This window comes from Delphinapterus leucas, chromosome X (genome assembly GCF_059928025.1).
Source record: "Delphinapterus leucas isolate spDelLeu-1000000601 "Yukka" chromosome X, BTC_Dleu_Yukka2, whole genome shotgun sequence".
In the NCBI taxonomy this organism is placed as follows: domain Eukaryota; kingdom Metazoa; phylum Chordata; class Mammalia; order Artiodactyla; family Monodontidae; genus Delphinapterus; species Delphinapterus leucas.
Window position 1 is genome coordinate 42,966,938 of NC_143150.1, and position 23,334 is coordinate 42,990,271.

Consider the following 23,334-nt stretch of genomic DNA (forward strand, 5'->3'; position numbering starts at 1 on the left):
GAGGTATGCAGTTAAATAATCAGTCAAGAACCAAAAAGAGATGGGGAATGGAGGGTAGAAAAGGCACAGGTTCAAGGTGAACAGTTAGAAACAGGAAATTGAGAGTTTCGGTAGGTCCGGAAGCTTAAACGCATCATTATAAACCGTTCATGTTGTCAACAAGTTAAGCTCCTATTTAAAAATGAGTTAGTAAGTTTACAAGTCAACTTACAAGCAAGTTGAGAAAATCTTCAATAGATAACTATAACTAAGGGACAGGCCCAGTCTTTTATGTATTTTACCAATTAAGTGTCCGGGATCTCCACGAAGCAATCTGCGTGCCAGGGGGCGTCGATGGGCCAATGAACATAGACGTGAAGGGGTTAATACAGGAGTTTGGGGGTGGACCGAGCGGAGGCGAAGAGGATTGTGGGAGCTCCGTTGTACGTCGCCCCAGGGCGCCTGGGAAATATCCAGTGCGCGTCTCTATTATGACCGACCCTAGGTAAGGGCCATCGGCAGGCTGGGTCTGGCCACTGCCGGCGCAGCTCCTCTCAGAGGCCGTCGGCCGCCACCGGGAGGGCAGACGAGGCGGAGGTTTGTAGTACTTGTTTTGGGCTGAAGGCGTAGGCATGTCCTGCCTCCAGCCGCGCTGGGACAGGGGAACGGAAGTGAGAGGGGGTGAGGAGACGGGGGAACTGACAGAGTGACGGACACAGCGGCGAAAATTGAGGGCGTGGATGTCGGAAGGGGGCGTGTAAATATGTTACGTAGGTGATGAGTTGTGTGAATCTTTTGGGATGGGAGAGGTGGCAAATAGACGAATGGAGGGTAAAATCAGCAGGGTGAAAACGTGTTGTTGGCGGGACACCAGCACATATGAATCGTACCTATATGGGATGATTTTGGAGTGATTTTATTGGGCTCCTGGTTTCAGATTCTACTTTTGATGGCTTGACTCCCTTTAACAAATTACCAAGTACTTGCTCTGTGCTGGGTACTGTACTAGAAGTTCTGTATGAGGAAAGGAATTAGCCTTTATCCTCGACACTTACAGCCTGTCAGTTACTATATGCATTTGGAGACAGGCAATTACAATACAAGGAGATAGAGATACCCCAAGTGTTTTGATAACCTACTGGGTGCCACAGACTCTCCTGAGGTTGCCATCTGGGATGATCTTTGATGTGGTGATTTGACATACATTTTAAAGATAAAATAAGCAGGGCAAAACTATGTGCAATTTCTCCAAGCGTGTTCCCTCCTTGTTTAGCTCAGGTGCAGCTACCTGGAGGACTGAGTAGCACTTAAGGCCCAAACTCGTTTATTCCTGGTGAGAGCATTTGTCCATCACAGTGGCACTTCCAGGACCCCTGCTGGAGAGTCACTCTTAACTTGAGATCAAGGCCTCCCCTTGCACGCATAGCCTGCAAGCTCTGGGTAGGACCAGAGTGCAGAACTCAAGGGCTCTCTGCCTTAACCATATGAAACACTTCTGTGCCAGCTCTTTGGTTTTCTAGCATACTCAGTTCATAGCAGGGAATTGTGAATTTACCTGGAATCCTAAGCAATCTTTTTAAAAGTTTGAATCATCAAACCTGCTGCTTTGTTTACCAGAGAAAAAACAGTATAGCAGACAGCCTAAGTCAATGGTTCTCAAACTTTCCTGTGCATCAGAATCAGCTGGGGGGCTTGTTAAAACACAGATTACTGGATTCCACCACAGAGTTGCTGATTCAGTGGGTCTGGGGTAGGCCCCCAAATTTACATTTCTAGCAAGTTCCCAGGAGATGCTGATACTGCTGGTTCCAGGACCACACTTGGAGAAGTACTGGTCTCAACAGAACTGAGATTAGTAAACCAGAAAGGACATCTCTAGGGAAGACTGGGCACAGTTCTAAAGGTTAGACAAGTCTGAAATAAGTCATGGTAGATATGAAATAAAACGGATGTGTTTTTGTTGTTCATTTGTATGTTTTGAATGGAAGAGCAAAGATGAATCTTCCTGAACTAAACAAAGTAAGGTTTGCATCAGCTTTTTCTTCACTCATGGGGTTCAGAGTTCCTTAAATTGTTTAAAAAACAAAGTAGTTATTTCCTTTTCAGATCCCTTTCTGAGTTATATTCAAGTAGCTAGTTATTTACAGAACTCACACCCCTGCTTGTGTCATCACCCCCCCCCAAATGAGGTGTTCTAACTTCTGGTAATAAATTATGTTTGAAGTTAAAACATGAAAAGACAGTTGGGACAATCTAATCAACACAAAGATTTGTATAAGCAGCCAGAATTGAGATGGTGTGATAAGTAGTTTTATTTATTTTTCCACCCTCAATGAAACCCCTTCCTCTTCAGAAGAAATAATCAGTTTATTCACTGTAAAGCACAGAAGGGACCAGAATTCTTACTGTGCCAGAGATTAACTTGAAACCTTCCTTGAGGGACTGACCTAAACAGCCTACTGGAGGGTGGCAGTCCCCAGTTCTGCCTACCCTCCATACCCTCCCATGAGCCTGAAAAAGGCCAGGACAGATTTTTAGAAATGTCACTCATTCTAGACCTGTCAGTGTTAGATCCCAAATTTCCCCACAGGCCAGTTACAAAACCAAACCAAGCCCCAAAACCAAACATGCAGACCCACATAAAACACACAAAAAAGTCCAAATAAACTGGCCTTGGTCTATTGTGAGCCTTTTCAGGGGCCAGCAAGATGCTAGGATGACCAGTACCCTGGATGTTTCAGAAATCTAAGGGTCTGTCATATCCACATTGCAAGGGAGTCAGCAGGACACTGTAGGGGAAGAAAAAGTTTTCCTTGACTCTTTTAGGGTCCCTGGCTGGGTCTGAAGATTAAACTGACAAAGACAGATTAACAAGAGAGAAGCATACAAATGTATTTAATGTAAGTTTTCCATGACACAGGAGCCGGCATAGGGAAATGAAGACCCAGAGAATCAGAGCTGAGTATTTTATGCTAGGTTTGACGAAGATTGGGAAGTCATGGAGAAATATGACAAATTAAGGAGTATGAGGGAAGTGTAGTAAACTGGGGGAGACTTAACAAGTCCTGTTTGTTAGGATTTTTCTCTACATCCCTTTGTATTTGGAGATAAAGATTCTCCTTTCCTCTGGATATAGGGAGGGAACCTCTCACATGAGGGTTTTATGACCTGTCTCAGGGGAGAAGAGGGGCAAGAGGTCAAGTGTCCTTCTTGTTTCTGCCATTTACTCAAATTCCTGCAGCTTTAAAATATTCAGTGTGCTACGGTGCCATATTTTGGGGTAGCGTGTTCTGAATCTTGTTGGCAATCACACACACGACTCTTGAATATCAATTAAATTTCACTTATGGTTGGTGAGCCTTTCAGTTATACTTGTGCACTGACTCCTCCCCTCCTCACCAGTCCTCATCTCTGCCTAATTCGCACTTAGTCTTACAGTCTTACAGTATAATTTTCTATGAAATATGAGGAGATAAAAAGGAATAAAATAAACCTATTATTTTGAACTGTGTATCACTGTGTCCTAAGTGATTCCTAAGTAGGAATGATTTAATTTTGTTGCTTGAACACTCAATAGCTTATGGACCCTGTGAGCAGACAGATGGATGCTGAAGAGAATATGGGGCCATCTGTGTCAGAGCAGCAAACACATGATTACTCCAGAATTCAGATTCAGACAGGATTGTTTGCAGTCCTGAATCTGTTTCAGCAGATTCAGACTTCTTGCTTGTTACAGCTGATTCCCTAAACAACTTTGAATCAGTGTGTATCTCTCACCTGGAGTGGAGTGGGGTTTTAGGTCTGGCACTTAACCACAAGGCTATGGATGTCATTGTTTTGTTTGGAATGGTTTTTCTGAGGATGAGAGTTCTTACGTCAAGTGAGTGAGAACTATAAAGTAGAGGGGAGAAGGGTAATTATCATAATTAATATCATGTTTCTTTGCAATATAAGATTAGATAAAAGTGAAGAACTCACTAGGAGGAAGAAGAGGCAGAAGTATATTCTAGAATCTGGAATCTGCAACTGATGAGCCAGTTGCTGGGTGTATAACTTATTGCTTTTCCCACAATAGAGGCCTAAACACCCATGTGCCTGCAGCCAGGTTCCCCTTAGGTCCTGTGATCTGTTGGGGACAGGGTAGCTATTGCCGCTATTTATCATAACTTTTCTGCACTTGATAAGGCGATGAAGAAACCCTGATAACCTAATCTCGTATAAATATGTATTTTTTAAAACTATGGAAGAATTTTAATAGCCTCTGGAGATCCAAGGGATTCATATAATTGTCTTCCAAAACTGCATGTAAAAGAGCCAAATCCAAAGTCTTACTGAAAGCTGGAGTTCAGGAGATCAGAAATGGCCTTGCCAGAAATGTGTTTTCTAATTTCAAGGTCCTTAGAGGAGTTCCAGTGCCCTGCAGCCAAAGTCCACCAGGAACATATCTATGGTTTAACAAGTTGGGTTGATTAGTTAGTGAGTTGAGGGAGAATGCACACCACGGGGAACTGGTGAAACGTCTCAGAGGGTGTTAGAAAGGACTTATTATAGGATTTGGACTTGTGTTAGGTGATTTGGGGGAGGATTTAAAGAAGTGAGGCTTTGCTCTGGATTGGATTCTGTTAGGAAGTAACAGACTGTACATAGGGGTAATTCCATGATTGGGTATCTTTTTTTTTTTTTTTGCGGTACGCAGACCTCTCACTGTTGTGGCCTCGCCTGTTGTGGAGCACAGGCTCCGGACGCACAGGCACAGTGGCCATGGCTCATGGGCCCAGCCGCTCCGCGGCATGTGGGATCTTCCCAGACTGGGGCACGAACCCGTGTCCCCTGCATCGGCAGGCGGTCTCTCAACCACTGCACCACTAGGGAAGCCCCATGATTGGGTATCTTAATGAATCTTATCTAGGAGGATAGACTAGAAGGAGGCCAATTTGTAAAGTAGCAGCTATTAGCCAGGATAGGAGGACGTCTGCTTATTTTGTGGTTTGGTCAAAGTTCATGTTTTGTCTCTTTGCAGACATGACTATGCAGTAGTCTTGCTTTTGTCACAGAGTGGCCTTGTCTGATGTTGATGGTCTGTGAAATTGGTTACGCTCATCAGGAGAACAACAAGGCCTAGCTGTGAGGGCCAGGACAGCTCCCATATGTCAGTGGCTGCTTTTCTCCTCAGAGTGATCAGTGCCAGGTCCAGCAGCCTGTAGGAGACCAAATTCCCTTTCTGCCAGGAGCCATATATAGCAGAGAAATGGTTAGATGTGTTGAACAGGAAAGATTGAGGGCTGGGTGTGGATTAAAGCATCTGGTTACCCTCTAACAGAACTTAGGAGCCTCAGTGAGAAATAGCAGTCTCCTGAGATTGTTTCCTTTTAAAAAAATCATAAGAGTATACTTAAGCAAGGTAAGTGGATGGGAGAATATAGCAGATTATATTTTTCAAAGATGGCCAGAACAGTACCTCTCATCCCATGCTCTCTTCTATAATGTGAACTTGCCACCCTTCCATTGAGAAGTCGGGTTGACATCCCCTCTGCTTTGAATCTAGGCAGACTTTGATTGTCTAAATCAATAGAATAGGGAGAAATGAGACTCTGACTTCTGAGACTAGGCCGTAAGAGGCAGTGTGGCTTGTGCCTTATCTGCAGGGACATTGACCTTTAGAGTCCTGAGCTGCCATGTAAGAAGTCTTACTACCCTGAGACTGCCATGTTTTGAGAAAGCCCAAGTTCATGGTGAGGCCACCTACAGGTCCTCTGGTCAGCAGTCCCAGCTGATAGCAAACATCAACCAGGAGACGTGTTAATGAAGACACATCTAGATGATTAAAGCCCCCAGCTGTTAAGTCTTCCCAGCTGAGGCTCCAGCCATCACGGAGTAGAAGCAAGACATCCCTGCTGTATACTGAGTTCCTGAACAGATTCTGAGAACAAAATAAAATGATTGTTTTGCACCACTGAGTTTTGGATTGGTTTAGCCCAAAGCAATAGTAACCTAAACAGAGGTAGAAATGTTGGTTAACACAAAAGAAATGGAGTGAAAGGAGCAAGGAAGGCAAGTAATTGTACGAGGGAAAGCAGGCTAGGGACAAAGCATTTCGCTTTGCTGTTGCTCCTGCTGCTGCTGAGCTCTTTGATTCCAGAGTGGACAGAAGAGGGAAGAATGGAAAGGGAAGTTATCCAGTACACTAAATGAAACTTCTGTAGATAATTGCGCCTCCTTTTAAAATAAGAGCTGGAACTATTTAGTTATTTCTTTAATTGAACATCTTGATTAACAGAAGTATGTGGGGTTTTTTTTCCATAAGGAAACAAGTAGTGACCCTAATTAACAGTATTTAGTAACCAGAGGGTGAGGGACGATGCTCTCCTCTATATCATTGTATGAGGTTGGAGGAAATCACAGTGTTATTTCCAATGACATGTATAGAAGTTTTATTATTTTAATCTGGCAGAATATGGTTCACTTTTAAAGCCTCCATATGTGTCTATATTTTACACACATGAATAGCTCTTGCTGGGTAAGACATTCAATCTGTAAGTTAGAATAGAAGTCCTAGTACTATTATTGGAATTGTGTAATCGGTGAGCACTCAAAAGATATTGGTTATAAATGTTGAGTACAACCACCAACTGACCTCATGGTTATGGGCCAAGTACAGAATGTCTCAGTCTCTTGTTTCCTTGTAAAAATTCCTGTGAATTTGGTGTTTGGCTCTTTATGTGTTCCAGCCACACTGAACTCCCCCATTTGAACCTTGATCACCCCTCTCCTACTGCTGGTTCTTCTTATTCCCTCTACATTCTTCCTCGAAAAGTATTCCTGTCTGTTCACACATATCCTAATCTTTTCCAACACTCAAGGCCCAAAGTCAGTGAGCGCCACTTGTTTGGAAACCTAGATCTCATGTTCTCCTCTTCATAACCTTTCCTTGTTTCTCTTTTCTGCCACCTTCAGTTTGCATTATAGTTATCTGGGCATGTGTCTGGCCCTCCTACCAGTCTGTGAGCCCCTGGAAAACAGAATCTATATTAGATTGATTTGGGGGTTCCTCACAGCTCCAAGAGGGATGTTTTGTTCATCTTTAGGATCTGCAGAGAGGACACCTGAGCCTGGAGATGCTAATGAAGATCATATATCCAATCAGTGGCAGAGCTAGGGCCAGAACCCGGGTCTCCTAATTCACAGCTTGATGTTTTCCACTAGATGAAGGAGAAGAAGAGGAAGCGGGGGAGAGGAAAAGCAGGAGGAAGTAGTATGCTTCATGAGCGCAAACCTTTGGTATCTGTTTCATTCACTACTGCATTCCCCAGTGCCTAGAGCAGTGCCTGGCACATAGTAGGCACTCAGTAAATATTTACCGAAATAATAAGCAATTGGGGTAAATAAGCATTCATGTACAAGGATGATAACAATGACCTTAGGGGGCATGGGTATTTTTTACTTATCACAAGTTCTTATCTCATGCATTGCTTTGATGCATGAAAGGAGAAACACAAAGCCAGAAAACCCCAGCTTTTCCTGCGCTTGTATTTTTCCACTGCTCTCTTGCACCACTTATCTTTCCCTGGTAGCAATTCTGGGGAATCTGAGACAGCTCCCACTGAACTCTTGCATTAATGTTCTGATAAAAGAAAAATATGATGTGCTGGGCACAAAATGTCATTTTATGTAAAAACCTTGGGAAAGTTAGTATTTCTTTAAAAGAAAAAAAAAGCAGAGCTCATTACTAATGGCTGCCTTTTATTGGCCTTGCTGGGGGCATCACAGTGGGACAATGTGGCTGGAGTCTACGGTTGCCCAAGAGGTCCTGCTCTCTCAGTAGAGCTGACCCCAGGTAATGGAGGCCATAGGTGTGGCTGAAAAACAGGAAATAGGATGGATAAAACCATATACGTTTTAGCCCCTATACTTACTGGCCTGTGGTCATCATCCCGATAACTCCTACCTCAAATCTCACTAAGGAAAATCCCATATGCTCTCCCTTCCCAATCTGAATTCTTCCTCCTTTGGCATAGTGATCTTTTGTTTCCTTGCCTTTGCTTATTCGGTTCTGAAAAAGGTATCTTTTCCTTAGCTCTACTCCAATCTTTCTTCTTCCTGATTCCCACACCCAGGGCCAAAGTGATTTTGACTAAATTTATATAGGAAAAGTATCTCCTTATCTGTGGTACCTGAAGGTACAGTTTGTAAGATTTAAAATCTGGGGCAGTGGGAGTAGGAAATGCACTTTGGCCTCAGTCTAGTCCTAAGCCACATGGTTTATAAAAACCTCTCCACCTGAGGAGTTAAGGGAGCTTGCCCAGATGAAGAGCACAGACTCCGGAGGAAGACTGCCTGTGTTGCAGTTTGGGCTCCACACCCCATAGGCTTTGATGACTCAGGGCAAGGTATTAAACCTCTCTGTGTTGTAGTTTTCTTATCTGTAAAATAGAGAGTTGTTAGGGGGATTTGTAGAGTTAATATAGGTGAAGCACTTAGGATGGTGCCTGGCAAACAGTAAGTGCTGTTTATTTTATTATTTTTTTGTATTACAGTATAGTTGATTTACAATGTTGTGTTAGTTTCAGGTATACAGAAAAGTGATTCAGTTATACATATACATATAATCCATTCTTTTTCAGGTTCTTTTCCCATATAGGTTATTACAGTATATTGAGTAGAGCTCCCTGTGCTATACAGTAGGTCCTTGTTGATTATGTACTTTATATATAGTAGTGTGTATATGTTAATCCCAAACTCCTAATATATCCCTCCCCCACCTTTCCCCTTTGGTAACCGTAAGTTTGTTTTCGAAGTCTGTGAGTCTGTTTCTGTTTTGTTTTGGGTTGTTTGTTTGGTTGGTTTTGGCTGTGCAGCGTGGCATGCAGGATCTTAGTTCCCCAACCAGGAATCGAACCTGTGCCCCCTGCAGTGGAAGCACAGAGTCCTAACCACTGGACCACCAGGGAATTCCCTGTTTCTGTTTTGTAAATAAGTTCATTTGTATCATTTTTTTTAGATTCCACATATAAGTGATATATGATATTTGTCTTTCTCTGACTTCACTTAGTATGATAATGTCTAGATTCATCCATGTTTGAACAGTAAGTGCTGTTTAAATGTTAAGTGTTATATCTGTCATTATTATTATTATTAAAATTATTAAAACAGACCCTTGTGTGTATGTGCCATCAGAAGCCTAAGGGGAGACGTGAGTGGCACCCCACATATGTAATAAATAGGTGTTAGAGAAGCCAAACATGCTGAACAGACCCAAAGAATTAAGGAACTATATCTAAGAGAGTGTTTTCAGGAGTTTTATTTTGGTTGTTTTAATCTTTTACTAAAAACAAATCTCAGTTACAAGCCATCGCTTGTGCTTTTGGAATCATGTCTAAGACACAACTGCCTAATCTAAGATTGGGAAGATTGACACCTATGTTTTCCTCTAGTTTTATATTTTAATCTCTTACATTTAGGTCTTTGATCAATTTTGAGTTACTTTTTGCATATAACGTGAAGTAGGAGTCCAACTTCATTCTTTTGCCTGTTAATACCTAGTTGTTCCAGCACCATCTGTTGAAAAGACTATTCTTTCTTATTGAATGATCTTGGCACCCTTGTTGAAAATAAAGGTCTGAGTTTATTTCTGGACTTTCAATTCTATTCCACTGATCTGTATGTTAATCCTCCGCCAGTACCAGTCTTAATTACTATAGCTTTGGGGTAGTTTTTGAAAGCATGAATTCTGAGTCCTATTACTTACTTCTTCCTTTTTTTTTTCAAGATTGTTTTGGCTGTTTGGACCCTTTGAATTTTCATGTGATTTTAGGATCATCTCATCCATTTCTGCAAGACAGCAAGGAGTTTGATAGGGATTGCATTGAATCTGTAGAACAATTTATGGAGTATTGCCATATTAACAATATTAAGTCTTCTGATCCATGGGCACGGGATTGTTTGTATTTATTTAAACATTGTTTTGTAGTTTTCAGTATACAAGTCTTGCACTTCTTTTGTTAAATTAGTTCCTAAGTAATTTGTATGCTATTATAAACGGAATTGTTTTATTAATTTCCTGTTTGGAGTGTTCATCGCTACTGTATATAAATGTATTGGATTTTTGTATGTTGACCTGCAACCTTGCTGATTTTATTAATTATAATAGTATTTTTGTGAATCCTTTGGATTTTATATGTAAAAGATTATGCCACCTACAAATACTTCTTCCTTTCCAACATGGATGCTTTTTATATCTTTTTATCCCTTCATTGCCCTGGCTAGAACCTCCAGCACAATGTGGAATAGAAATGGCAAGAATGGAAATCCTTGTCTTGTTTCTGGTCTTATGATGTGTCTAGGTGTGAATTCATTTGAGTTTATCTTGGAATTTGTTGAGCTTCACGGATGTATAGATTAATGTTTTTCATCACATTTGGAGAATTTCAAGCATATTTTCTTCAGATATACTTTCTGTCCCTTTCTCTTTCTCCTCTCCTTCTGGGGCTCATTATATGTATGTTGGTATGCTCATAGGTCTCTGAAGCTCTGTGCATTTTTCTTCATTCTTTTTTCTTCCGGTTCCTCAGTCTGGCCAGTCTCAATTGACTTGTCCTCAATTTTGATGATTCCTTTTTCTGCCAGTTCAAATCTGCTGTTGAGCCCCTCCAGTGAATATTTTATTTATTGTACTTTTCAACTCCAGAATTTCTGTTTGGCTCTTTTTAATAATTTCTGTCTCTTTATTGATATTCTCTGTATGGTGAAACATCCTTATCATACTTTAAGTCTCTGTACATGGTTTGATTTAATTAGTTCTTTCAACATACTTATAATAGGTTATATGAAGCGTTTGTCTAGTAAGTCTAATGTCTCATTTTCCTCAGGGAGTTTCTATTGACTGATTTTTTCCTGTATTTGGGCCTTCCTTCCTTCCTCCCTCCCTCCCTCCCTTTCTCTCTCTTTCTCTCTCTCTTTCTTTCTTTCTTTTTCTTTCTTTTCTTTCTATCTTTCTTTCTTTCGTGTGTCTCATATTTTTTTTGTTTAAAAGTGGACATTTTGGGGGCTTCCCTGGTGGCGCAGTGGTTGAGTCCACCTGACGATGCAGGGGACACGGGTTCGTGCCCCGGTCCGGGAAGATCCCACATGCCGCGGAGCGGCTGGGCCCGTGAGCCATGGCCGCTGAGCCTGCGCGTCCGGAATCTGTGCTCCGCAACGGGAGAGGCCACAACAGTGAGAGGCCCGCGTACTGCAAAAAAAAAAAAAAAAAAAAAAAAAGTGGACATTTTGAATACTGTGGAAACTCTGGAAATCACATTCACACTGCAAGGGTTTGTTGTTGTTGCTGTTTTTTGTTGTTGCTCTTTGTTTAGTGTCTTTCTTGGACTAATTCTGTAAAGTCTGTATTTCCTGTTGTGTGTAGCCACTGAAGTCTTGCCCGGTTATATCACTGTGGCTTAGTTGTCAGCTAATAATTGGTCAGAGGTTTTCTAAAGTGTCTTGAACCAGTAACCCTCCCACTTTTTGCAGAAAGGCTCTGCGTGTATTGTGGTACACCATCAGTGCTCTGGTAAGCGGTTCACAATAATGCCTTAGCCTTCACTTCCTGTTTTCATAGACTCTCAAGGTTAGCCAGAGGTGAGACATGGGAGCCTTCTAATGTCTTTCCTGGGCATGTGCACAGCCCTTAATGTGTGTGTACTTTTAGATCCTCAGGAATGTATTGTAGCTTTTCAAAGACCTTTTTGGACATCTCATTCTCCAGATCTTCCTTTTAAGTTTTATGGTCAGTCTTTTGTTTTTCCCAACAGGTATCATGGCCTAGGCAGCTGTGATGTTAAACAATTGCCACTGATAATGTTTGGCAAATGCCCTGTAAATAGGGCTTTTCCCACTCTCTCACGCCCTGCTGAGTCATGTCAAATAACTACAAGCCATGGGAAAGAGGCTTTTTCAGGGAGCTGACAGATCAAATAGTCATAGTGCTCTGAGGATGGGAGTTTTTGAGGAGCTCCAGGCTGTTCTGCCCCCACCAGTGACTGTTAGGCAGCTGGCTTTCATGGCCTTTTACCATGGGTGTGAGGCTGCTGGTTTTCAAGGCTACCACTGAACAGGAGAGAGGGGGTTGAAATAGGGCAAGTTAAAAGGCCCCAAAGATCAGTGTTCTTAGCAAGACTAAGTAGTTTTCTTGAATAAATGCTCCTCAGATTGTCTGCAAACTTTTGAATCATGTCCATAGTTCTGAAAAAGTTGATTTTAACACTTTTTGCCAGTGTTCTCATTGCTGTTTTGCAAGAATGGATCTTCAGAGGTTCCTACTGTGCCATTCTGAAAGCTCCTCCTCACAGATTTTTATTCTGTTTAGGGTACAATCAGATCTCCATCTAAAATAACAATCTTGTGTGGATATTTGGGTCAGAACTTCTTAGCAGTGGGCAGGATTTGGACTAACAATGAAAATGCTGAAGATGGCCTCTTCCTGTGTCTTCAGGACTCTAAAAGACTGTCCTGGACTGAGGCTGGGCTACGATCATGAGTAGGACAGTGGGTGAAAACTATGGGCAGCCAGTGAGATAATGTTGTTTTTTCCCCAACTAGGTTGTTTCTTTCTGTGCTCATAGGCATCTGAAAACCTGGAGATATGTTTGAGCCAAACTTCTGCAGAGATGGGCCACCAATTCCCCTTTACTGGTCACCACATTCCCCAGAAAGTTTATTGGACTTGGACCTTTCCTTGAGAAGGAATTTGGGAGAGAATAATATTAAAAAGGGGGAAACAAACACTTACTGAATGAACCAATGAGTAGTGGGCTGGAGAGATCAGGGAAGGCTTCCTGAAGGAGGCACGGGTTTGATCTGATCCTGCAAGAATGGGTGCATGTTGGTTAGTTGAAGAAAATGTGTGGTGAGTAGGAAAGCAGTTAAATTTAATGCAACCAATTGAGATATCTGAAATTAATTCCCCTCACTGAGCCACTGTAAGAATATATCCCAGGCTTATCCCTGGGAGAAAGCCAGAGACTAGGCAATGATCAAAAAAATGGGGGAGGCAGTATATCATAATGGTCAAGAATTCAGGTTCTGATGTCAGACTGCTTAAGTTCAAATCCCAGACTTTCTGCTTATATGCTTATTAGCTGTATGATCCTGGGCAATTTAACCTCTCTGACCCTATTTATCTGTGAAATAGGGGTACCTTCCTGCCTCACAGGTTTGGTGAGAAGATTAAATGGGATAATGCATCAATAGTGCAAAATACAATGCCTTGCACAGAGTAAGTGCTCACCAAAAGACATCCATATAATTTTTTCTTCCAGTTTTGAGGTATAATTGACATACACCGCTGTATAAGTTTAAGGTATACAGTATAATGATTTGATTTAGTATATCATGAAGTGATTATCACAATAAGTTTAGTGAACATCTGTCATCTCATATAGGTACAGAATTAAAGAAATAGAAAAAAACAGTTTTCTTTGTGATGAGAAGGCTTAGGATTTACTCTCTTGACAACTTTCATATATAATATACAGCAGTGTTAAATGTATTTATCATGTTGTACATTATATCCCTAAGGCAGCCAGATTTTTAATCTGAGTCCAGCCACGAATCCAGATACCAAATGCACAAAGCTGGAAACCATGTCGGTATGGTCAGAATTGAAATTGTTTTTGAATGCTTCCTGCAATTGCTTTGTTTATTTCTGTTCAGTTCACCTTTAGAATTTGGTAACATATTATTGAAAATGCCAGCATGTTTCCATATGTTAGGAAGAATTGTATGGAGTGTTTTTATTTTATGTTTGAGAGACAGAACATTAAACAGGGCACTGCAATAGAGGCAGGGATCCCACAGAGAGAACCCCCAGGGCCTAGGTGAGATTCAGAGGGATGGAATCAAGTCCTTGATCAGCTTAACCTCCTGGGAGTAGATTCTACTACCTGAGCTTTTCTCTCTTTGGGTTTCAGAGGTCCAAGATTTTTATTTATTCACTTATCAAACAGGCACTGGGGAGGGTGGAGGCGCAGTGGTATTTTTTTTTAACTAGAGCAGGGGCTCTGGACCCAGGTCAGGCTTGAATCTGAGCCCTAACATTTCCTAGCTCTGTGACCTTGGGCAATTTGCCTAACCTTTCTGTGCCTCTGCAGGATAATATCTGTCTCATAGAATTACTGTAAGAGTTAAATGAGTTAATACATGTGTACATAAAGGACTTAGACAAGTTCCTGGCATATAGTAAATGTTCAACAAATGTTAAATGTAACTAATTTTATAGTGGGTGGGAAGGTGATTATTTTAATTTTCTGTTTACATGTTTAACTCTGTTTATATGCTCAATTAAACAGAATTCAACTGTTCACTCTGTATCTCCCATGCCTAGTAATTTTGTTAGGTGAATGCATGTTCACTGGTAAACAATCCTAATGTAGTGAGAGGTACTATAACGGAGCTTGAGTACAAGGCACTTTGCAGGACATGAGGGATATGATATGTTATGCTCAACTTTGAGCAATTCAGGGAACATTTGGTTGAGAGGGGCTGTTCCCTTCTAGAATTTTCAGTGCAGTCAGATCTATGAGAGCCAACAGCATCCAGGAACTAGGTAAAGTGATGCTAGAGAGTCACCAGGTGGCAGTACTGCACAGGGATTCAAGTAGAAGAGGAAAAGAGGAGCCCTTTCCAGCCAAGAGTTCATGTTTATGTCTGACGTTGTTCTTCTCTCCTCTCCACAGAAATTCAAGCCATGATTTCTTCCCCTTTGTTCTGCTGGTTTTGGAGCACTGCTATTCCTACCCAAGGCTGCTTGGGAGTCATCTGGCGCTCAAGCCGCTCTGTCTTTACCAGGCAGAGGAGAGAAACCATGCTGAGTATATTTCCAGTTCTTTGCATGTTGGGCTTCTAACTCCCACACCACCGACTTGTTTCTTCTGCTATGCCCTGGATGGAATTAAAAGAGTGAGATGAGAAGCAAAACTAACATTTTTTGAGACAGCAGGCACTGTATCAGAAACTTTATATAATCACGTTGTTGAATTGCCACAGAACCCTGAGAGATTAATTTTGTAATTTATTTTGTCCATCATCTTGCTTCAGCAATTATTAACATAGGCGTGGCCAGGCTTGTTTCAGCTATACCCCCCATCCAACACCACTGGATTATTTTCAGGCAAATCCCAGATAATTTTTCACTGCATAATTTCATTTTTAAATACTTTCTTACATTCCTCTAAAAGGTAAGGACTTTTAAACACACCACAGTATCATTATAACACTTTAAAAAAACCCAAGCAATAATATCCTAACATTATCAAATATATACCAAGTATTCAAATTTACCTAGTTGTCTCATTTTTAAAACTGTATTTGGTTCATTCAAATATGGATTCAAACAAAGTTCATAGATTTAATTCATTTGATATATGAGCTGTGAGCCATTTTACATAGAGGGAAACTGAGGATCAGAGAGGATCATCAGTTCAGTATTCAAAAACAATTCTCTATTGAATCAGACCTGGTACCAGATGTTGGGGATACAAAGATTAGGAAGACCCAAGTCTCTGCTTCAAGGAACTCAGTCTTATGCTCCTGTAATGCTCTGTGAATATATCTATCACAAGACTTAATACACTATGTTATTAGTATGTGGTTGTGTATCTGTCTTCCCAGATAGGTGGCAAATTCCTTAGAAGGCAGGGGCCAGTTCATAGTCAACACTGTAATCTGTAACATCTTACGGAAAAACCTGAACGAACTTTTTGGCCAACCCAATACTTAACGTAGTCCCTGGTACATAGTAGGTATTTAACAACTATGGGGAAAGGAATAATTTTGTCTGACTGGGCAGTGGGAACCAGTGAAGAGTTTCAGGCAGGGCAGTGACATGATAAGGTTATCACTGTAGGTAGGTGACACACGTCATCATTTGGATTGGAGGCGGAGAAGGGGCTATTGCTGAGTTCATGCTACAGAGGAGGAGTGCCAGACTAAAGCAATGGCGGTGAGTATGGAGAGGAGAAGACAGACTGGAGAGTTACTGAGGATGTGAATTTGGCAGTATTTGGTAATTTCTTAGATGTAGAGAATGAATGTTTCTGGCTTGGGTAATGGTGGTGCCACCAGTAGATTCAGTGCAAAGAGGAGAAGCGAGTTTGGGGTGGAAGATGAGTGCCACTTTGGACGTGCTAAGGTTGTGTCCATGTGATCTTCAGGAGGATGTGTGAGACCAGAGCCCAGGTCGGCGGTCAGGAGTGAAGATCAGGGGATCACAGCGTGTAGGTGGAGCTTGAAAGCCTGACAGTAGATGTCATCACTCGGGAGAGGACATGCAGTGAAACAGGGAGTGGACTAAGGAGGGAACCCTGACACTTACCAAGGGAGTGGAAAATGAGAAGCCCGTGAGAGAGATGAGAAAGGAACAGCTGGGGAGACTGGAAAAAAATCAGGACAGTGTGGTGCCACAGAAGCCAAGAGAAGAAAGAGTTCAGGAGAGAGGGAGTGGGAGTGGTTGACACTCTTGAGGCAGGTAAGGAAGTAGTGGTAGAGGATAGCTCAGTGCTACAGCCAGGGTGTGGTCGGTGGTGGAGGAGTGGCAGGTGGTGAGCCTAGAAAGGCCAGTTGGTCCCTCATCCAAAAAGGCCTTGGTCACCCAGCTGTGGAGTTAAGACTTCATTCTGTAGCTAATGGGGAGTCATCAAGAGGTTTCAAAAAGGAGTGACCTGGTCAGATCGGGGTGCTCTAGAAAAATCAGGCTGAGGCAGTGTGGAGGATGCTGTGGAGGAATAGGACTGGAGGCAGGGCTCCTTGGAGTGGAATAAAGTGGCACTTAGGCAGTGGAGGTATGGACTGTCTTCCAGGACTTTTAGTAGGTAAAATTGGCAGGCATTGAAAACGGTAGCTAACACTCACTGAGCTTTTATTATGTGCCAGGCGCTACTCTCAGTGCTTATGTGAATTATCTCACGTAATTCTCACGACCAATCTATGGGGTAGATAACATTATTGACCTCATTTTATGCCTGAGGAAACTGAGGTACAGAGAGATAAAGCAATTTGTGGAGGATCACGGAGCGGGTAAACGACAGAGCCTAGATTTAAGTCCAGGTGGTTGGTCCTAACCCACTCTAACCTGTTTCACTGCATGCCACTTTTAACTTCTAGATTGTTTTGCCTTGATTAGATGTGGGGAGTGAGGGTATTAGGATTAGGTTCAGCTGTGAGCTATCAGGCATCCAAAATAACAGTGGATTAAACAGGATAGAAATTCATTTCTCTTTCATTAAAGAAAGAAATTCATTAAACCCTAGAAGGCTTAATGGCCTGTCATCTCCACAGTGTGACACTTGTCCCCATGGTACAAGATAGAGCTTTAGTCATCACGTTCATGTTCTAAGCAGCAAAATGCTGGGTAGAGAGAAGGAAAGAACAGATACTTGGGACAACTGGTAGTCTTTGCTATAAGAGAAGTTCCAGAACTCTGCCATGGGTGATTGCAAGGAGGATGGGGTTACCAGGAGTTGAGGTAGAGAATACAGGAAACCTGTTGGACCTTTATTATTTTTGTTTGTTTACCCAGGGTCTTTCCCTTCCCTTGGAAACAAAACCCTATTTTTTCAGGGGGAGTGCTGCTCCTCTCCTGTCCAGCCATGCAGTTCTAGTTGGTGTTTCCAGTCCAAGTACCCTATTATCTCCCCAGTCTCAGTTGATTTGATTGGTTGGCATATGGGCGTGTGATCTAGATCAGAACAATCAGAATCCTTCGCTTCGGTTTTTTTTAAACCAACTTAAATGGGGGAAAGTATTGTGTCCCACTTTTGTGGCACAGCTTGGAGATGTGTGGCGAGGACCTGTTGGTGGCCCTTTTACAACTCCAGGGAGGAAGCTTGTCTGAGAAAATGCAGTCAGCATGCAGGATGAGCTGTAAATTCCTATTAGTGTTCAAGTCTCTGGTCTTGTCCTTGAGGCCCATCCACATCCTTGCCCTTTGTATGATTATGTGAGACTTCCAATAAATTCCTTCTTGTGTTCAAGTCAAAGTTGTGTTTCTGTCACTTGCAACCAATAAAGTCCTGATTAAAGCTGTATTCTAAAAGTTAATTCTGGAATCAATGTAGATGTGCTTAGGGTTTGTGTGTGTGGGGGGGTCATAGTAAATAGTAACCAGAAGCAGAAAGATAATTTATGAGACTGTTTTAATAGTCTACATGAGAAACAATGAGAATCTGAACTAAGGGGATGTCAGTGGGTACTGTAGCTCCTGGCCAGTCTTGCCATGTCTCTTCTACACCTTGAATCAGTTGCCCATATCTACATATTGATCATCTCTACCTGGATGGAATGCAACAGGTTGCTGTTCATTTTGAGCATGTTTTCCTCTGTATCCTTGGACATAGGTATAATAGCTGCTTAAAAACTCCTCTCTGTTAATTCCAACATCTACATCATCTTGGGGGCTAGTCTTCATTGATTACCTTTTTTCTTCAGTATGGGTCACATTTTTCTGTTTCCGATATGCCCAGTCATTTGGATTTGTCAGAGGACATGTTGTAGAGAATCTGGATTCCATTGTGTCCCTCTGAAGAGTATTGATTTTTTTGTTTTAGCAGGTGGTCAACTTGACAGAACTCAAACTCCATACTCAATTTCCCCTGCAGTAAGTACCAGCTGAAATTTCTATTTAGTTCTTTTAGTTTTATCTGAGGTATTTGGAGACTGCCCTGTGTGTGCATGGTTCAGAGGTTGGCCAGAGAGTTGGACAGAGTTTATACACAGAATTTAGGGCTCCACCTGTCAAGATCTCTCCATTCCAGTATTTTACCTCCATAGGCTCCAGCTGCTGAAATCCTGAATTCTGTCTTCCGGTAAAGACTCAGTTTTACCACCTATCCGGTGAATGATTGGGGCCTGCTCTGTGGCTAAAAGCCTTAAAAATTGGGAATCTCACCTAGTTCTAATCCTATCCTTTAACTGTAGTTTCTTTTCCAGTTTCTGCATGCTTCAGGTTGTTTGTCAGTACTTTCAGGTAGTTGTTTTTAAATATTTTGTCCAGAGTATATTGTTATATCTGAAGGAAAGGTGGCTTGATAGAAGCTACTCGGTCATTTACTGGAAGCCAGAACCTGCCTGGTCACTATTGTATAACCTGTGGCCAATGTAGCAAGACTCTTCTAGTCAGGTAATAAGAAATTATACCCAGATTATAACCAGATTTTAGCTCTCAATGATGTGACTTGAAAAAGGCAGTTTTATAACCAGATAAGCTAAATGTGATGAAGTTTCAGGATGACAGGTTTGGAGGTATGAGAAGCTTGATAAGCCCCCACCTGGGCTTTCCCATGAACTAAAATGAGTTCACTCTGGACAGGCAGGGTCCTGCTGCCACAAACCTGAGTGCCTGTTTCCATAAGGAGATTCACTTTTTAAATATCCCCTGTCCTGATATCTCTTAGTCACCTCATCTTTAAAAAAAATTATCTGAGTTTATTGTAATAAATGTAACTTCTATATAATTCATAGATCAGAATGAGAGGCCAAGGCCCCTACCCAGTCCTCTGCCAGATCTAGTATCTGGGATGGAGAAGAGTGGATAAATTGCAAAACTTTTTAGCAGGTTGAATGGTTGGGGATTGGTGACAAAGTATATGAGGTGGAATTAGAGGGTAGAGTTAAGGATGACTTCCAAATTTCTGCCTTGGGCATCTGGAAGGATGGTCAATACAAAATAGAGGATGTAAGAAAGAGAGCAAGTTTAAGGGGGAAGATGAATTCAGCTTTGGCCATGTTTGAGGTACCTGTGGGACATCCAGTCAGAGTACATCTGAGTCTGAGGATTGGAGAGAGATCTGGGATGGAGATGTATAATGGAGAATCTCCAGTGGATAAGTGATAGATGAGGCCATAGGTCTAGATAATGTAACCAAATAGCATGTACAGGGTGAGAAGAGAACTGATAACGAAGCCCAGTAGTTAAGGGGAGAACATAAGAAATGAGTCACTTTAGGAAACTGAGAAACAGAAAAATTAAAGACAAACAAGGAAAGGTGGTATACAAAAGTCAGGGGAGGAGAATTTCATGAAGGAGTTAGTGGTCAGTAGGGTCCAGTTCAGCAGAAAAAGCAAGCAAAGCAAGTACTGAAAAACAGGCATCGGATTTAACAACTAAGAGGTCTTTACCTCAGAAATTGCAATTTCGGTGGAGTGGCAAGGAGTGTTGCCAGATTGCAGTTTGAGGAGTGCACGGGTGTGGTAGACTTTAACATGTGTTTTCTGTTAACCATTCCTTCCAGTAATCATACTCCTGTATAGTCCCCTAGTCTTGAATCTGGTAAAGTCTCTAAATAAGTTTAACTGATAGAATGCAGGGAAGTGATGGTGCTTGACTTATGAGAGTAGGTCATAAGAAGCCTTGTAACTTTTGCCTTGGTCTTTTGGAGCTCCGAGCAATCATTTGAGAAGTCTGATCACCCTACTAGAGAGACCACATGGAAAAATTGTGAGACGACATGGAGAGAGAGAGAGAAGTCCAGCTGCACCCAGGGTTCCAGAAATCCCCACCAAGACGCCAAGCATAAAGGAAACCAGAACCATCTTGGCTCCACCAGATCAACCTAGCCACCAGCTGGATGCCGCTGAGTGGCTCCAGTAGATGCCACGTGGGGCAGAAAAACTGTCCAGTAAGCCTTGCCCAAATTTCTCACCCACCCATTCATTGCAATAATAAAATGATTATTGTTTTCAGTCCCAAGTTTGCGGGTGGTTTATTACACAGCAATGTATAACTGGAACGTTGGGCATTGAAGTAATAGAGATTGTAAATGCATGTTTTACTTCCAATAAGCTTGGAAAGGGAAAGATCAGATGGCAGCTGGAAGGTCTCATAAGATTGTGGTAGGATTTTTTTAAAGATAGTAGGGACTTGAGAATGTTTACAGCTAATGGGGCAGGAGCTAGGAGACAGAGAAGGTTGAAGATACAGAAGAGAGAGGTGATGACTGAGGCATGAGATTTCTGAGAAAGGAAGGGATGAGATCCAAAACTCCAATAGAGGAGCTGATGTTAGACATAAGGGTAGTGGGGCACTTCAATCTCTAAAATAGGAGATGTATTCCCTCCTCTGTATCTTTAAAAATCTCAGGCTTTCCCATGTACTGGACATAAGAGAGTATATGAAGGTTGGTTGGACAGTAATGGATCTCGCAAGAATTGGTTGACTGTGGTACTTTCTTTTGCTTACTCACTTTACCTAGACCAGGAAGTGACTAGAATTCATATCCTTAGTTCTATTTTTCCTGTTAACAAAGAGTTTATTCTGTGTACTGAGAATGTTGGGAGCAGGAATAGGTATTGGGCTTGAGGATAGTGATGAAGATTTGGAAGAGCTATTGTGAGAAGTGAGAGCAGGAACTGACTGAAGTTTTGTGGGAGGATTTCCAGGTGGTATTGGATTGAAAAACCACCAAAATGAGAGTGTACTGATCATTATACCCATGATATTTTCATTATCAGTTCTTAGAACACATGGCATAAGATAGAAAAGACAATCCTTGTTTGGATTCAGAGCTGATATCTTGGGGGCAAGATTTGATGAGAATATTGGTCAGAGAGGTAGAAGCGATTGATTGTGAGATATAGAGTAAAAAACAAGGAAATGGGAAGCCATGCTGGGAGGAAAATGGATGGATCAAGGAAGTCTTGATAAGGTTGAAGAGTTAGTGCAGTGGGGATAAGAGAGAGAATGAGCTGGAGAGACAGGAGTAAACTAAAGTTCACTGTTTAAAGAATTCTAGGTGATCACGAAGTTCAGGGTATGACCATGAAAGAAGGTCATTGGAGACAAGATGATCAAGGGAGTGACAGGCCAGGGTGTTGGATGAGTAAAAACATGGAACTTGAAATTACTTTAGGTAATGGAAAAACTTAGGGGTGGAAAAGAAGAAATTAATTGGGATGCCATAACCCTCAATGAATATAAGGGAGTGAACAGAGTTCAGAAGCTGACACAGCAAGAAGGCTGTGATGTACCTTACAGAGAAAATTCATGCATTGGATAAGCTTCATTCAGGCATGAGTTAGTGATGTTGACTGTGAGTTCAATTTATTGATTTAACAATACGGTACATCCAGAAAAGGGAAGAGGAAATTTGCTGACCTATATGTGACACCACTCCAGAAATCACTAAAATACCATTTGTGTGCGATGAAGCTACGGCAAAGATGGAAAAGCAGCTAAATTTGTAGGTTCATAAGATGACAGCCAAACTTTACAAAGCAGAGTAAACAACATTTTTATGAGGCTGAGAGCCAAAGAAATTTAAGGTCATGTTACCTGGGTCAGGAAAATGTTAGACCCTTCTTGGTATTATAAAGAAACAGTGCAGGGACTTCCCTGGTGACACAGTGGTTAGGAACCCACCTGCCAATGCAGGGTACATGGGCTTGAGACCTGGTCCGGGAAGATCCCACATGCTGCGGAGCAGCTAAGCTCCTGTGCCCCAACTACTGAGCCTGTGCTCTAGAGCCCGTGAGCCACAAATACTGAGCCCGTGTGCCACAACTACCGAAGCCCACGTGCCTAGAGCCCGTGCTCCACCACAAGAGAAGCCACTGCAATGAGAAGACCGTGCACTGCAATGAAGAGTAGCCCCCACTTGTCGCAACTAGAGAAAGCCCACGTGCAGCAACGAAGATCCAATGCAGTGATAAATAAATAAATTAATTTTTTAAAAAAACAGTGCATATAATTATTTTAAGAAATATAAAATAAGGGGTCTTTAAACAGAAACACAAGTGAAACAAGGTTATATGTTGATTGGTTGATGAGAATGTGACCAGGGGCTTGCAGGAACCTTACCCTGTCTGTCTGCTAGGAGCAGTGACTCAGCATTTGCTAGTTCACTGCTCAAGGTAATTTTATTGAACATGACTGCCATGTATAACAAGAATTGATGTGTATATGTGTATGTGTGTGTGTTGGACTATTTTAATGCAAATTTCAGACATCCTAACATTTCCTTTGTAAATATTTGAGTATGTATCTCCAGCACAGTGGTTCTCCAAGTGTGATGTGGTCTAGGGACCCTGAAGACACCTGACACCTGAGACGCATTCAAAGTTCTGGGAAATCCTCCTTTTTCCCACTACATATCTCCATAAGGTTGGATTTTATTCATACACATCAACAAAAATAACCACAATCATATCACAATGATGAAGCAAATACGAGAGTCTAGCTGTCTTGTATTATGGCAGACATTACAGGGATTTTCAAAAATATAAAATATTTCTAAATTAGTTTTTGTTTTGGAAAATAGTTATTTTAATAAAATATGTTGTTTATGTTAACATGTGGGTTTATTATTATTTAATGAATTACTAAATGTT

The 23,334-nt window shown here is 41.7% G+C and overlaps 1 protein-coding gene across 1 annotated transcript; it reads left to right on the forward strand.

Moving 5' to 3' along the window:
- Nucleotides 1-275: 275 nt before the first annotated feature.
- On the forward strand, nt 276-20,698 carry LOC111169545 (uncharacterized). Its single transcript, XM_022563860.2, has 4 exons — nt 276-484; nt 14,691-14,913; nt 18,558-18,607; nt 20,388-20,698. Exons 1-4 carry the CDS (start codon nt 342-344, stop codon nt 20,563-20,565), a joined length of 594 nt encoding a protein of 197 aa, XP_022419568.2. The 5' UTR covers nt 276-341; the 3' UTR covers nt 20,566-20,698.
- Nucleotides 20,699-23,334: the final 2,636 nt, after the last annotated feature.